General features: G+C 40.4%; 1 protein-coding gene and 1 long non-coding RNA gene across 2 annotated transcripts; both read left to right on the top strand.

Moving 5' to 3' along the window:
• Positions 1 to 2,497: 2,497 nt before the first annotated feature.
• On the top strand, positions 2,498 to 3,599 carry LOC138957225 (uncharacterized). The gene is made up of 2 exons (XR_011452969.1): positions 2,498 to 2,942; positions 3,171 to 3,599. It is a non-coding gene; the product is annotated as an uncharacterized lncRNA (long non-coding RNA).
• Positions 3,600 to 5,413: 1,814 nt separating this feature from the next.
• LOC138957224 (uncharacterized) lies at positions 5,414 to 10,432 on the top strand. Its single transcript, XM_070328373.1, has 2 exons — positions 5,414 to 9,775; positions 10,004 to 10,432. Exon 1 carries the CDS (start codon positions 5,497 to 5,499, stop codon positions 9,154 to 9,156), a length of 3,660 nt encoding a protein of 1,219 aa, XP_070184474.1. The 5' UTR covers positions 5,414 to 5,496; the 3' UTR covers positions 9,157 to 9,775; positions 10,004 to 10,432.
• The last annotated feature ends 7,258 nt before the right edge of the window (positions 10,433 to 17,690 follow it).

Here is a 17,690-nt window from a genome sequence, read left to right as displayed (position 1 = left end):
GGACTTTCAGCTTCTAGATCTTTGTAAATGTCATCCGCTGGAATGTCAAGTAAGAATGAATCTGTGTCTGTGTAAAGTACTCTCGATTTGGGATATCTTGGTTTCAAATAATCATACAAAAACTCAAGCATCAACAGTTTTGACAACTCTAGCACAGTAAAGCCTATGAATACTGGTTTGTCAAGCTTGACTACAAGTTTTTTCATTAAGATACCATACAGCTGTTCATGAAAGTATTTAAAGTTTTGATACTGTGGTTTGGATGTCAGCTTGATGGCCTCATTTTCTCTTGTAACAAGTCTAACATCCTTTCTCTTGTGTGGGTTTTCCATTGTCTTACCAAAGCAACTGTTGTTCATCAGTTTAAAAAAGTCTTTCTCTGATGCATCAGCGGCTTTGGTTCTCAGTTCTGTGTTTTTCATGATGTAAGGTTTCATAAACTGTTCTTGATCAAATAAAATTATACGATGAACAGCCTTCAAAATTAATCCATGTCTAATGTAAAACTGTAACAGTCTGTAGTGACACACATACTTCTTTTTGTGAAACAGATTGGGCACCAGCTTTGGAGGTTCTCTTGGGTTTACTTTTAACCTCTCAGCCGCTAAAGGATAATCATTATGTAGATCATGAAGTGATAGTGGATAGTCTAAGTCAACTTCTAGTATCCATCCCTTTCGACTGTCTGGGCCTGCTTTTAATATTGTCAGCACAACACATTGTGAAAATGGTCCTGAATAGATCTTAAAGTTCCGAAGTGGAAGCGTCTGACACATTGCCCAACCATACAAATTGTTTGCATCTAGATACATGATGTAATTAGAAGGTTTCATAGGATCAAAGTCGTCCAAGTATTTGTTGTTGGCTTTGCAGTAATTGTGTGAAGCCATACTGATTCCTCCACGTAGTCCATTTTCAATCATCTGAAGTGTAGGTAGATCTGATAGCAAGTCAATCTTTACTCCTGTAAATCTAAGAAATGCATCCCAGCTCATGCCTGGTGCAGATATGTAATGTGAAGGATCTAGATTGTAGTGCTTCATACATGTTCTTCTGTAATTCTCAAATATATCTGCAAGTAAACAAACATCGGCCAACAAATATTGATCATGATAATCACCCATTGTATTACATCCTAATTTATTCCATGCAGTCTTAGCGTGTTCATAGTCTTCGTCACTTATACCTTTACCCTTCAGCCGTGAGAAGTAAGCATCCTTTGGTGGTAACTCATCTTCATCAAACCTCTCCCACGAATCCATGTATTCATATGGATAGACTCCCTTTCTAACTAAGTCACTGTCAAAGTACTTACATGTGATTGGGAAAGCAGTTAGTGATGAAGATAAAGACTCAAGTGTTCCCATCAGATGTTGAGCAGAATCGTAGAAGTGTAAACTATTCAGAGTAAAGGCCATGTACTTTTCTGAAGACTGCGCAATGCATCTTGCTTTGTATTCATCAGTTACTGCCTGCATGATCAGATGTGAATCATAACCGCGCAAGTTATGGAAGAAGATTGGAAGCTTCCAAGTCTTAGGATCAAACTTTAATTGTAGATTACATTTGCTGTGTGCTGCTCCTCGGAACTGCCCACTTACATGATCATGATCTCTTACTATTGGATTGTCTGTGTTTGGTGTTAGACTTTGTTCGCATATCCAACACTGTGTGGTAGAGTTAAACTGTTCTTGGTCTTCAGGTTTCATAACAATGTCTGAAAGATTCAGTTGTTTGGAGCAGTCATTTCGCACTTGGTTCATTTGCTGTAAGAAGTTCTTTGCTGCATTAGGTCCTCTGTACAATTGCGGTTTAGAATGTTTACCATCTGAACTAACAACAATAAATGCATATGAACAGACTTGATGATTACTTAGAGTTACTGTTTTAGGTAGGTCTTTTGGTAAAGGTCCTTCATATGGCACAATGATAGATTCAAAGTCAGCATAAACAACATAAGGACTTTTCTGTAGTTTGCATACATTCTTAAAATACACTTTGCTGTCTGGCGGCGGTGTTGTTAACTTCACAACCGCATCATCAACGCTCTTACAATGTTGCTTGTGTATAAGTGCTGCATGAATTGATGGAATACGCAAGAGACATCGCCTACAAAAGTCTTGTTTACTATTGTGATTGCTTGTGCTCGCCATCAGTCTACTCATTGTACGAATCAAAGTGTAATGATATTTTACACCATCAGTCATTAGTAACATGTCAACATGGTTAGTATCACAATCACCAATCGTTGGTGAGTTCTTTGATATTCTGACTGGTTTCAGTTCATCTTCCTCATCCCACGTGTAAACATTTACGGTGATGGGTTTGTTTTGCTGTTCAAATTTGTCAATGCTTGTAATGCTGACAGGAAATTCAATACCAGTAAAGTTTAGTTTATTTCTGTATGCATGATAGTTAGACACTCTTTCTGCATTTTTCTTTACACTGTACAGTCTTGCCAGAACACACCACATAAAACATTTGTCATCATTGTTACGCATTATAGTAACATTGGATTTTATTTCCATGGGTGACACCCTTAAGTCATTTCCTTGCGAGACGGAACGCCGTAAAGAGAAATGACGTCAAAAGCGTGACGTCAAAAAAGGAAGAATGACACAGAGGAAAACACGAGGTTGGAAATGGTTATGATAGATCTCTACGCCTACACCGTATGAAAGATTATTAGATTTGCAAATTCATACGATGATTCTATCAATAAAGACTTGAGATATTTGTCTTTTGTACTTCGCGTTAAAAGATGTATGGAAGAGTTGTTTTATTGAATTGTTTTGAGACACGTGCGAAGGCCTATATTCGTAGCGTAGAGTTTTACTTTGAGTCCATTCACCAAGATCAGTTGATTCTCGTTCCATTTTGGAGAACAATTCAAGCTTTTTTTTCTCGGGAGTTATATTTCATCACAAACCTGAATTATGCAGGTAAGAAACTGCTAAAGTAGGAAAAAGGGAAGTAATAATATCGTTCTTCATTTCAGAAGTAGAGCGGCACATTTTCATCCCTACGTTCATCTGTTTTGTGTGTTTCAAAGGCGAAGCAGTTGGACGAAATCCAAAATTCCATTGGTTGTAAGTAACGGTCAGAATGATTAGATAGATGTTAGGCTCATAAAGCTGATGATAACATGTTGTTTTCACTTTGATCGACAGGTTTAGATGCTGTTTAGATGCTGTTTAGATGCTGGTTAGACGCTCGTGTAGATGCAAGCTGGAGATGAATCGGACGCCAACTGAGAGAGAGATGGAACCGTGTTAAAGAACTGATATCACCGTTCACCCCATCGCCGAGATATCCAGGGCATCATCATCGTCATTCACCTCATCGTCGAAGACATCAAGGGCATCCTCAACATCGTTCGTCACATCATCAAGGACATCATCATCATCGTTGAACTCATCGTCAAGACATTAAACTTTAAAGACATCATCTTCATCACCGACGCCGTGTATAAACACTCCGAGAGCTTACAGTCGCTCATTCGGCAAGATCAAACCTCTCACACCTGATCCTTGACCTGTAGTGCCGAGTACGTCGATGCATGAAGATGAGTAACCAAAATTAAAGCCGTTTTTCACTCATTGTAGTGGTGTTCGTCCAGTTGCTTCCAGTGTTTATTCTTTCTGTCGATACTTTTGAGTCTGTCTATCGTTCAATTAAGTTAAAAGGAACCACGCATATCACTAACTATAAAAGCGAACAGCCGCCAAATAATCATACCCTAGACAACATTAACAAAATTCGAGATTCAATCTTGAAAGAGCCGGACACGTGAAAATCCTCCCATCGGATTGTGACATATTGGTTGCCTCGTCCGGGATAGGCTATTTCGTTTAGATACATGTGAAGAAATTGTCTTGTGTGGTTTGTGTGTATTCATTGATCATTCATTAGTTAAGTAATTAGTATATGGTTTATTTGTGTATTTATTTAAAGGAAAACTATAGTGTAGTATGGGTAAAAACTCACTGTAGATCACATCCTTAATGAAGGTAAACTAAATAACACAACCTTACTGAAGGTAAAAACAAAATGTAACTCTCGAGGAAAAAAACAAAACTGGGAAGTGAAAGTTAGATCACTTTCATCTATCTGTAGATCTAGTTCTAGCAGGTAGGATTAGTTGGCAACATTCTGTTGGGGAACGGCTCAAATTCCTTTCTAAGTAGAACCAACGAAACAAAAAGGAAGTCGAAATGGAGATATTTCGCAAAAACATTTTGAACTAGTTTATTTACGTTCACGCACATGGGAAAAGTCATTTGACTATTTGTGGTGACAGATTCAATGGACAGAGTCTGAGTATCTAGCTAATAAACTATTCATAATATTGAAGATCACGGATACTTTCTTAGTGTTGAAATTAGCTACTTCAATTAGTTCTAAGAAATTTTCTAGATAGAAACCGTGGGATCTTTATATACGTTGGATTACGTATGGTGATAGACTAGAGTGATAATACTGGGAGTCGAGCCGCAGTTGTATTGACCACTCTAGGTCACAGAACGAATGTTTACGAGTTGACAGTAACATTGTTCAGTTACAGTTTGTAATAACTGATTTTTTCCATAAATGCGAAGTAGGTTCGAGATAGTCTGTGATGAGATAAATTCCATGCACAGTACCCGATATAGAAACTTCGCACGTCCTAAAATTTGGAGTGAAGGCGTGTGGTGAGATTGACGTAGAAAGCAGACAGGTAAGATGGCTACTTCAGTGGATGCAGCCCTGGAAGCGACGAGGATTTTGATGGATAAAGGGAAGTTACTTGGTTTGGAGGGATCTGAGTTGCGTGATTTTGTTCTGGAATGTGAGCGTGAGAATGGTGAGCGTGCGGAACGTGCACGTGAACGTGCTGAACGTGCGGAAATTGCTGAACGTGAACGTGCCGACGCTGAACGTGAACGTGAACGTGCTGAACGTGCGGAAATTGCTGAACGTGAACGTGCCGACGCTGAACGTGAACGTGCCGACCGTGTTGAACGTGAAAGAGAAGAACGCGAGCAACAAACTCGACTCGAGGAGTTGAGGATTCAGGTCGAATTAGCTCGCGCAACAAACTCACGCGATCGCGGAGGCGATGAAGAAGAAGGAAATCAGAACAATAACAATCACAGAAATCATAGACCTCGCGATACCGATAACTACCAACCGAAGTTACCATTCCTCGAAGACAAAGACGATGTAGAAGCGTTCCTTCTGCAATTTGAACGTCATGCTGAAGCATCACACTGGGACCCTAACACTTGGTCTGTACGTTTGTCCGCACTGCTAAAAGGTAAAGCACGCACTGCTTACACCAAGATGAAAGTCGCTGATGCACGCGACTACGCCTTGCTCAGGAAGACTTTGCTGGAAAGATTTCAGATTACTGCGGAAACATACAGACAAAGATTCAGAAACACACGGAAAGAAAACGCTGACTCGTACAAAGAGTTCATTACTCAGATTTCCTTGTTCCTCGATCGCTGGGTTGAAATGTCCAATATCGGAGAAAGTTTCGATGATTTCAAAGACCTCATACTGACGGAACAAGTGTATGAAAGCATGCCTACTGAACTCGTCACGTACGTGAAGGATAGAAAACCAAACAGCATTGATGACGTGATCGACACCGTAACTCTCTACGAAGAAAACCGACCCAAAGAAAACCGTAGACATGGGAAGAAACCTGAAGAGAGAGGACACAAGGCAGCACACGGGACGAATTCCACAAACAAGGACAAGGACGAAGGAAATAAAAGCAGAACCAGCGTCAAATGTTTCAGATGTGGAAAATTGGGCCATTTCAAGAAGGATTGTCGCCAGCATCCGAAAGATGAATCAGCCAGTGCCGCATTTCAAGACGAGAATGACGTCGAGGGGAATGCGACACATGATCAACTGTGCGACAAATGTGTTCACAAGAAATTCACCAAACTGTCCCAAATCGTGGTTGAAGGCCAGGTAGTCACTGCTTTCCGCGACACCGGAAGCACCTCTACGATTGTTGATTCCAAACTAGTACCAGCTAGCAAGATTACTACGCGCACAAAAGAAACGTCTTTGGCGAAGAAATCAGTGAAAGAGAAACTATCGGTCGCACACGTTTACATGGACACGCCGTACTTCGTGGGAGAAACCGAAGTTAGCGTCATGGAGAATCCTGTCCATCCTGTGTTGATTGGAAACTCGATGGGTGTAGGATCGGAGAAAATCGAGACACCTGTATATCCAGTCCGTGAGACCGTAATCCCTGAAACCACTGCAACAGCCGTTACCCGAGGACAAGAAAAACGTGAAGAGGAGGGGAATGCGTCAATTCCCAGTTTTCCTATGGAAGGAAAGATCTTCACCGTTGCTGATCTAAAGAGAGAACAACAAGACGACAAAAGCCTTGAGAAATTACATGTGTTGGCACGAACGAATGTAACTCGAGGGCGAGTTCAGTTCATCTATGACAAGGACGTGTTATATCGCCAATACAGTGACAAGCAAGGAAAGGACCACCGACAAGTAGTAGTACCTCACAAGATGCGAGCGAAGGTATTGTCCACCGGACACGATACGGCGATGTCGGGCCATCTCGGACAGAAGAAATCAAGAGAACGGATTTGGCAAGATTTTTTTTGGCCGGGGATCGTGGGTGACATCAAACGCTACTGCAGTTCTTGTGACGTGTGCCAACGTACTATGCCAAAAGGACGGACGAGGAAGGTACCTCTGGGAAAGATGCCTCTGATTGAAACTCCGTTCAAGCGTGTAGCCGTTGACATAGTAGGACCAATCAAACCCATGTCTGAGACAAAGAAGCAGTATATCCTAGTGATGGTGGATTTCGCGACCAGATATCCTGAAGCTGTTGCTCTCAAAGACATAAAGGCAGAAACCGTGGCTGACGCGCTATGGACATTCTGGACAAGATTGGGACTTCCAGAAGAAGTATTGACCGACAACGGAACGCAGTTCACCAGCGAGTTGATGACTCAAGTCAACCAACTGCTCGCAATCAAGGGATTGACAACTTCACCTTGGCATCCTCAATGCAATGGTGTTGTAGAACGTTTCAATGGAACTTTGAAAGCGATGCTCAAGAAGATGACTTTTGAACAACCGACCAAGTGGGACCAGTACTTGCCAGCACTACTGTTCGCATACCGAGAAGTTCCCCAAGATTCACTTGGATTTTCTCCTTTCGAACTTCTGTATGGGCGGACAGTGCGTGGACCAATGCAAGTATTGCGTCAACTGTGGACGGAAGAAGAAAGCAACGACGAGATACGCACGACGGCTGAACATGTTATTGATCTGCGAAATCGCATTGAAGAAACGTGCAAGATCGCCCGCGACCATCTCGCCAAGTCAGCAATACGACAAGCTCACTTCTACGACAAGAAGACGAAGAAGAGAGAACTCATTGTCGGCACCAGAGTTTTGCTTCTACTGCCAACGAAACACAACAAGCTAGAACTTGCATGGAAGGGACCATACGTGATCGAGGAGAAGATCAACTCATTTGATTACAAGATCAAAGTGGGTCGCCAAACTCGTGTCTATCATATCAACCTTTTGCGAGAGTACCATGAACGAGAAATGATCGCTGAACCAGAGAAACTTCCAGAAGAAGTGGTGGAACAGAGCGCGATAGTCGTCGAAGATCTGGAAGAACAAGATGACGAAATATTCGCCAACATGGGACCTGATCCCAGCATACTCATTCCGTCTACAAAACGTACCGAGAATGAGAAAGATGTACATGTAGCTGACACATTGACGGCAAGACAACAACGTGAAGTCAGAGACGCATGTACAGAATTCAGCGCATCGTTGACTGATGTACCAAAAGCTACGACTCTAGAAATCTGCAACATCAAGATGACTGATGATCGACCTGTGTACGTGAAACCACGACCCATACCTCATGCGTTAGTGGACGTGGTGGAACGTGAAGTGAAGGAGATGTTGGATTTGAAGGTTATCGAACCAGCCACTTCACCCTACAACGCTCCGATAGTGATCGTGAAGAAAGCACAGGGTAAAGCAGTGCGTTTCTGCAATGATTTCAGAGAAGCAAATAAAGTCATCGAGAACGACGCTGAACCAATCACAGATGTGGAACATCTATTCTCTGAACTCGCCGATGCACGATACTTCAGCAAGTTGGACTTGACCAAAGGATATTGGGCGATTCCCATCAAAGAGGAAGACCGAGACAAGACAGCGTTTACGACCTCATTAGGGCAAATGAGGTGGATCAACATGCCATTTGGATTGAAGACCGCGGGCAGCGTTTTCAACCGGATGATGCGGAAGCTCCTGGGTCCTCTCAATCGCAAAGATGTCTACCATTTCATGGATGACATCCTGATCGCGACTGCAACATGGGAACAACACATTGAAGCGATCAAGGCCGTCCTGAAAGCCCTGAAAGACGCCAACCTTGCAGCGAAACCCTCCAAGTGCTACTTCGGTTATGAACAACTGCAGTATCTGGGACATGAGATCGGAAGAGGGAAGAGATGGCCTGTCGACGACAAGGTCGACAAGATACAAAAGGCTCAACCTCCTACCACCAAGAAGGAACTGAGAGCTTTTTTAGGTCTGACCGGTTTTTATAGGATTTACGTCCCGGCGTATTCCTCGATCGCAGCACCACTGACAGACAAGACCAAAAAGCAAGAACCGGAAAAGGTCAAGTGGACTCCTGCCTGTCAGGTGGCGTTCGACACACTGAAAGCCAAGCTAGCTGAACAACCGATCATCCAGATGCCAGACCATACACTCCCATACATCCTCAGAACTGATGCTTCAGACAAAGGAATGGGAGCTGTTCTACTTCAAGACAAGGGAGAAGATCTGCAGCCGATCGCGTATGCCAGCAAGAAGCTGTCAGAGACAGAACAGAAATATGCCACCGTAGAGAAAGAATGCTTAGCGACCGTCTGGGGAATCCAGAAATTTGAGCGTTATCTCTACGGAAGACATTTCATACTGGAGACGGACCATCAACCTCTTCAGTATCTACAGCGGATGAAACCAACCAATGCCAGACTGATGCGCTGGGCACTGCAACTTCAACCGTACGTCTTCACCGTGAAGATCATTCCCGGCAAAGACAACATTGGAGCAGACTACCTCAGCCGTGCTACCATGAACTGAGGGAGACCATGGCAATGGTCGTCACAACTCAGAGATACTACCTGATTGTGAAGGGAATTCTGATCATAGATCCACGGAAACAATTAGTAGAATGTTATACACATATAGTATTAATGTAACTATTATGCATGTTCATAGATTATATAAAATCTTCCTTTCCAAGGGCGTGTGTTACGCATTATAGTAACATTGGATTTTATTTCCATGGGTGACACCCTTAAGTCATTTCCTTGCGAGACGGAACGCCGTAAAGAGAAATGACGTCAAAAGCGTGACGTCAAAAAGGAAGAATGACACAGAGGAAAACACGAGGTTGGAAATGGTTATGATAGATCTCTACGCCTACACCGTATGAAAGATTATTAGATTTGCAAATTCATACGATGATTCTATCAATAAAGACTTGAGATATTTGTCTTTTGTACTTCGCGTTAAAAGATGTATGGAAGAGTTGTTTTATTGAATTGTTTTGAGACACGTGCGAAGGCCTATATTCGTAGCGTAGAGTTTTACTTTGAGTCCATTCACCAAGATCAGTTGATTCTCGTTCCATTTTGGAGAACAATTCAAGCTTTTTTTTCTCGGGAGTTATATTTCATCACAAACCTGAATTATGCAGGTAAGAAACTGCTAAAGTAGGAAAAAGGGAAGTAATAATATCGTTCTTCATTTCAGAAGTAGAGCGGCACATTTTCATCCCTACGTTCATCTGTTTTGTGTGTTTCAAAGGCGAAGCAGTTGGACGAAATCCAAAATTCCATTGGTTGTAAGTAACGGTCAGAATGATTAGATAGATGTTAGGCTCATAAAGCTGATGATAACATGTTGTTTTCACTTTGATCGACAGGTTTAGATGCTGTTTAGATGCTGTTTAGATGCTGGTTAGACGCTCGTGTAGATGCAAGCTGGAGATGAATCGGACGCCAACTGAGAGAGAGATGGAACCGTGTTAAAGAACTGATATCACCGTTCACCCCATCGCCGAGATATCCAGGGCATCATCATCGTCATTCACCTCATCGTCGAAGACATCAAGGGCATCCTCAACATCGTTCGTCACATCATCAAGGACATCATCATCATCGTTGAACTCATCGTCAAGACATTAAACTTTAAAGACATCATCTTCATCACCGACGCCGTGTATAAACACTCCGAGAGCTTACAGTCGCTCATTCGGCAAGATCAAACCTCTCACACCTGATCCTTGACCTGTAGTGCCGAGTACGTCGATGCATGAAGATGAGTAACCAAAATTAAAGCCGTTTTTCACTCATTGTAGTGGTGTTCGTCCAGTTGCTTCCAGTGTTTATTCTTTCTGTCGATACTTTTGAGTCTGTCTATCGTTCAATTAAGTTAAAAGGAACCACGCATATCACTAACTATAAAAGCGAACAGCCGCCAAATAATCATACCCTAGACAACATTAACAAAATTCGAGATTCAATCTTGAAAGAGCCGGACACGTGAAAATCCTCCCATCGGATTGTGACAATCATCATTCTTTATGTTCAGCACAGCACGTTTTTTGACAAGAGCAGGAGGTAAAGGTATGTAACTTCTACCTCTGATGGGGGCAAATTTACTTAGCTTCAATTCTATTTTTAGAATTTCACCTTCTGACCATCCGGATCCTTTCATCTTTGCATCCTCTGCAGCTTGCTCAAACCGTTTCATCATTTCATCTGCCCAGTTTCCATTCAATTCTGCCATAGAATTAAGTGCTAGTTGTCTGGTTGAAACATGAACTTCTAGCACCTCATCACTGACTGTTTTGTATTTTATTAAACTGACTATCTGCGCTTTTACTGGAGGTTCAATCAACAAATTGTTTGGAATTTGTTCAATGGCGTCTTGCACACTGGACTGCACATTTTGAGGATCCGTTACTTGTAATTCAACGGTGTCAAATACTGTCGATAAAGATTCTAATACAGAGTCTTCCATCGCTGTGAGTTTGATTTTATAACTCAAAATAAAAATATAAATTAAAAAAATGAAGTTGCTTCCATTTTTGTTAACACTATAAAATCTGAAATAAAAAATCATTTAACATTTGTACCACGTGGAACTAATTGTAATTCCTCTTTTACAAAGGCTCTTTGCGGTGCTGGTTCTCTCAAGTAATATATAGGTGGATTTGTCTCTACTACTCTCTTGATTTCATGAATGTCAATACTCCAGATTGGATCCGTTGCACGCTTCCTGCTGTCACCCTCAGCTTCACCGGGTGCATATAAATATCTGACTTTCTGATTGAAAGGTAGTAATGCCACTGGTGTTGTTGACTTTGGAGCAACAGGTATTGTTTTCTGTTTGATTGCATCAACTGGTCTTAACCCTGTAGCTTTAAATACCTCCAGATTCATTGCTCTAAGTACTGATGGTAATCTTTTGACCCATTCAGTGTTACGCAATTTACTTTCTGTGTCCAAAAATTCCTGATGGTACTGATATGAAAACAGTTTTTCTGCCAACTGTTTGTTAAAGCTCTCAACAATAGCCTGTGACCTGTGGTTTCCTGGAATACCTCTCTTCACTGTAACATGATGTTTTAACAGAAGCTGGTTGACAGCTCCTTTAAACTCCTTACCATCATCGCACTGAATCATTCTGGGATACTTTAGTGGTCCACGTCTGTAAATTTCTTGCAGGGCAACAGCTGTAGCTATAGCACTTTTCTCTGTCAACGGTTCAGCATCTTTGTATCTTGTTGCAACATCAACTACAGTCAGTGCATACTTATATTTCTTCCTTCTGACTGTGTCATGCGGTAAATACAGCAGGTCTATTTGATGAGTGTCATTCGGTTTAATGTTAACAAAGTGTGGTCGTGTAATTTTTCTTGGTGCAGGTAAATAGATCTGCCAAACTGCCTGCTTTGACAACCATTTCTTTGCTATATCTTGAGAAACACCTGCTGCGTCACTGAGCTTGTCAATAGCAGTTCTTCCTTTCCAGTATCCTTTTGGGGAATAATATATTTTAGATAACAAAGCATCACTCATGGTTTTTTAAATGACAGAATATTAAGATTTGACAGCACGCGCAATAAAGTAAACAACAGCCATACCAATAACAATGAAAACAATCTCGCCCACCTTCTGCTCTTCTGAAGGCTGATAAAAGTCACCCAGTTTTGGAGGAGCACTTGTCTTCATTTTCTTTCCAGTTACGAGATAGTATTCTTGAATGGCTGCATCAACATTGGCAAAGGTTTTGTTTGCATGTCCTTGCTGCCTGAGTTTATCATTCATAAAGTCTAACTGCGCAATTCGTTTCTTCTCGTATTCATCCTGTGCTTTCGCCAGTTGTTCCATGGCTTTGTTGTGCCTTTCCCTCTCTTCACCATTTTGCAGTTTAGAAAACAAATAGTTGCTGCCAGAAAATGCAAGCGCATTTACAATCGCACCTCCCACCATCATAACCAAGCTAGCCATTTTATTGTCTTACATGTTTATATTTTCTGGAATAATTCCTTGCTTCACCAGGAAGTCTTTTGTTGCAAAGGAAGCTGTCACAACACCAATTAGTTTAGCACCGTCTTCGAAGTCTAACTTTCCCAAGTCGGCTGGTTTCATTCTGAGGAGACTTTTACCCAGCATTGTGTAACCTACACTCAAGCCTCCAATCACTGCAGCGTGATAAACTAGATTAACTATTGTCTTTTCAGAACTCATTTTTATGTTATCAAAATTAAAATATTAAAATTATTCCATATGAAATGAATCCACTGCAGGTACTACTGTGGGCTTTTTTATTGTTTGTACTGCTTTGTTTGTTGGTTTTGGTGTTTCTGATTTTGGTTTTTCTGACACTTTATATTTGCCTTGCCAAAGTTTGTAAAGCAAGTATCCACCTCCTCCAACAACAGCTGCTACAGCTACTTTTCTGTATGATAGAAATGAAGATTTTAATTCTTGATCAGTTTGTGTGACCTTAGTCACTTCAGGAATGTTTGGTGTCTGCTCAACTTCAGACATAATGTTCTGCTTTGCCTTTTGATTTAACTTTTTTTGTCTGTTCCATTCGGCTAGTTTTTTTCCTGCTTCTACTCTACCAGGTTTCTTTGTCACTGTGTTCACTTCTGGTATTTTCGTCTGCTCCACTGTCTGCTTCAACTGATCCGTCATCTTTTTTATTCTGAAAATTAATGTGTTTGAAAGTAATTAATCCAGCAACAAATGGTACTAATAAAGCACCAAATCGATAATACAGGCCACAGGCAAGAGATTCGAGGGACTTGGAAACAACAGGGTCATGAGTTAGATCATGTGTTAAGTCTTCCTCCGAGTCGAGAGGTGTAAAATGTCCAAAAATCTTTGTGTACAAACCTATAACAGTCTGTCCAATACTTCTAACCATCTTAGAACCAAGCACTGATTCATACCGTCCATGATACTTTTCTATATCTTCTGAGGAAAGATGTTGTACTTCTTCCACAGTTAACTGCTGCCCAAGGTAGTGTTTTGTTTTTCCACAAACAGCAAGTGAATACAATCTTTCTTTTTTATCAGGTATAGTCCTACTGTCACAGATTTCAATATCTGTAGCAGTCTGCATCAGCAATTCATCACAGTTCATTTTATTTTGATGCAGAATAAAATTAAAATCTAGTAATTAAACTTGAGTAAGAACTTAGGTAGGAACTTAACAAGAACTTAGGTAGGAACTTAACAAGAACTTAGGTAGGAACTTAACAAGAACTTGAGTAAGAACTTGACAAGAACTTGACAAGAACTTGACAAGAACTTGAGTAAGAACTTGACAAGAACTTGACAAGAACTTGACAAGAACTTGAGTAAGAACTTGACAAGAACTTGAGTAAGAACTTGACAAGAACTTAGCAAGGATTTCTACAAACATACATACTGAACTGGTTGATCAGTTTTTAAAACCAGTTTCGAGTGCTTAGAAGATTTCAGATTATTCTTTATTCTTTCTCTCTCCTGTTTGTTTTCAATGACATCATTTTCTCGAAGGCACTCTTCAAAACTGTCACGGTCCTTTGAATAGAACAATGTTATTGTTTTGAGTTGCTCTCTAAAGTCTTTCAGAACTGCATTGTATTTTTGTGTTAATATCCAAACTGATATTAATGCATGTCGTCCACTGAATGCAAGCTTTGCTAGTGCACTTTTCTTTCTAACAATGTCACGTTCTGCTGCACAGTCATCAATAATAAACAGTGTGGGCGTGTTCTGAAAAAGATCGAAATAATGCTCCAAGCAAACATTTAGACGATCAGAAGGATTTACAATAAATATATTTTGATCAGACCATATGAATTTTCTCTCCTTGTATGTTCTGTTATGCTTTATGGTTGGACAGAATATGACTATGTGTTCAAAGTGATTTATGTAAACAGTTTGTAATAAATCCAAAACATATCTTGTTTTGCCGCAACCTGTTGCCCCACAAATCAAAGAACAGTGTGGATCTTTTGGAAGAAAATCTAGATACTTCATTTTAACACGTTCAATAAACAATATCCTGTAATCTGCTTTCAGAGATGTTTAACTGCGCATCTGACACAACAAACACGTAGATCTTAACTGATTTACTACTACTCCCTACTTCCTTTTCAATTTGTATTGTGATTCCTTCTGATCCGTTTTCAATTCGCCTTCCACTTCCATGCAGTTTGTTGTCGTCAGTTGTTCTGAGATCCAGCCATAACGCATATTTATTTGTCAAGAAATCTTCTACGCCAACACCGTGTAAATGTAGATCTTTAGCCACAAGATCAGATGTTGGGTCTTTCAATCTTCCTCCAGTAAAGTACTTTCTTGCTTCATCATAGTGTTGGTATGGCAGCATGCCAGATGCAAATATTTGGTTTGGCTGCCCTTCAATTGTGCAATATACTCTATTGATTAGTGGATTGTAAAACTTTTCTATTTGCCTTTCATATGAATCTTTTGGTTCCTCAAACAACATAAGTATTCCCTTCATTGACCTAGCTGGTGTATTCAAGTTAATGTTCCAGATTGGATCAGCCTGGCTTTTTGAAAGTGTACTGTGATTCAACACTCTTTCATAATAGATAGGCAGCTTAGAACTGTACTGATTTTCTATAAGTCTAGCCAGTTCAGGATGGTTTACAACATCAAACTCTAAAGAAATTCCAGACACCTTATACTTTGCTTCCGGGTCTTGTGAAAGCATAACACGATCATAACTATTGAAAGTCAGGTCGTATGACAGCCTGTCACGCAATGCTCCTTGATAGAAGGGAGGATGTGAATTTATGAGTTCAAAGTCAAGTGGAATACAAAATTTGTTTCCAAAAGCAACATTGACAGCGTTATCTTTTTTGTTATTGTCAGCTTTATCTCCTGCTCCTATTCTAACTTTTATCCCATTGTCTGACTGAATCCCTTGAAACACTCTGTTTTTCTTTTCATTGTCAGTCAACCAATTATCTGCGTAAACTAAAAATACATCTGCATTATTCAATGACATCACTTCCCGCCCTTCCAGTTTGACAGTAATCTTCCTCACAATTGCTCTTCCTACATTATAAGCCAAAGTCCTATTTTCATCTGAGCCAGATTCTAATTCTAATTTGAATGATAGTCTTACAGTGCCTGGTACAATAACATCGTTCTTACCTAGATTAGGAAACCTAACAGTAAGTATTTCATTCTGATCAATAGTAGAAGGATTATTTGTAACTATAACTGTTTGCCTTATTCCTTTTACCCCGAGAGGTTCTTTCAGCCTTCTGTAAGGATCAAGAACAGAACCGAACGATTGTGCCATCTTTTTTTATTTTCAAAATAAAAAATAAGTTACAAATGGCAGAAGGTGGATTTGAAGATTTATTTGAGCCAGCGGACGACATGAGCGAAGCAATCCCTTTGGTTCCCTACCATCATTCACTGCATTATGAGGTGGCACGACATGAACTTCTGGAAGGTAAAGTTAGAGATTTCTACAAAAGTTTAGGAGAAGAACCTGATGTTTTAGATCCAAACCAGTTCAAAATGGAAGCAAATCATTTATATACAACTAGCGATAAAGGAGAAAAAGTCCAACTTACATATAAATCTAATCCTGCTAAGTTTCTATCAAAAGTTTCACTAAAACAAAAACTTACTGCTAATCGACTTAGGCAATTAGATATTGTGCCTAGCACACGGTCATCACCTTCCCATGTTGTTTCCTTACTTCAACAAGCAGAACTAGGACTACCAACTGCTACTCAAATAGAATCTGTTCCATTGCAAGATCTTAATAAACTTGCAGATGAGGCTGATCAACTTATACAAGAGATAGAGACTTCTTTTTCTGAGGAAACTTCACTGAAGACTCCACATGAACTATTACCTATGAGAGAAATAGAAGCCCTTAATCAATCACTACAAACCATCAGAGGTGAAATAGCAAATAATCTGTCAAAACTAGGTCAGCTGGATGAAGATATAAACAAAGAGAAACAAAAACTTGCTGATGCTGATGATTTGAACCTAGAACAAGAAGTAAAAAACAGAATTTCTAAGCGTTTAAAAGATTTGCAGGAGGAGAAAGCCATAAGGTTAGAAGTTCTAAGTAACAATAGAGAACAACTGAGAACACAGGTCAGCAGAATAAAAAATACAATTCAAAGAATCCTTTACGAAGACACAACTCTTGCTGAAAGAATTAGAACGCTTTTCAGAGAGCAGGGAATCACAATAGCTAGTATACTAACTGCGCTAGGATTTGCAATAAGCACATTAGTGTTAACACTCACAGGTGGCACTGTCACACCTCCACCTCCACCTCCACCTTCATCTCCATCTGATCCGGGATGGGTAAAGAAACAACTCAAACACATTGCAGAACTATTAAAGAAACTAGCAGCAAAAGCTTTGGATGCACTTCCAGGAATCATTGGTTCAATTGTTAGCTGGCTGTTATCTTTTGCAGGTAAAGTTGTTGGTTTCATGGCTGAACATCTCTGGACTCTAATAGTTTTAATTGCAGGTGTTCTGCTAACGAGAATAAAGCAAAAGTAAGCCTACACCCACTCCACCAATTACTAGAGCAGTCTTCTGCGATTCATGATCATCACTAATACTAACAGCTTGATCATCACTAGTGACAGAATGATCTTCACCTGCAGCGTGATCTTCACTTGTCACGCTTTGTTTCTGTTCATTGTGATATGGCTGTAACATCGTTCTGATTTCTGAATTCAGTTCTTCACCCTTTCCAAGCGGCTGGGTGTCACTAGCAATAATGATTTCATTGTTATAATTTGTTATTGTTCCAATCTGCAGCTGGAGATCAGAAGGTAACATGTAAAGGCCGTTACCAACAGCAAAGTCAACTTTTGATCTTGCATAACGGAGAGAGTCTTGATACCTTTTGATGCTGGAAGGCAGATCAACTGCAGAGTTTATGACATCTTCTAAATTTGATAACAACTGTTTCTGCGCACCAAACCCTGTGCTTGTTCTCATTATGTTTGATCGTGTCTGTGCCTGCGAGCCTAGCAAGCACCACGCATATGTTCGGATAGATTCATTGATCCTTTCAACACCTGA

This window comes from Littorina saxatilis, unplaced genomic scaffold (genome assembly GCF_037325665.1).
Source record: "Littorina saxatilis isolate snail1 unplaced genomic scaffold, US_GU_Lsax_2.0 scaffold_1108, whole genome shotgun sequence".
Classification (NCBI taxonomy): Eukaryota; Metazoa; Mollusca; class Gastropoda; order Littorinimorpha; family Littorinidae; genus Littorina; species Littorina saxatilis.
Note: the sequence above shows the minus strand (reverse complement) of the source record. Positions and strands in the feature narration are given on the sequence as shown.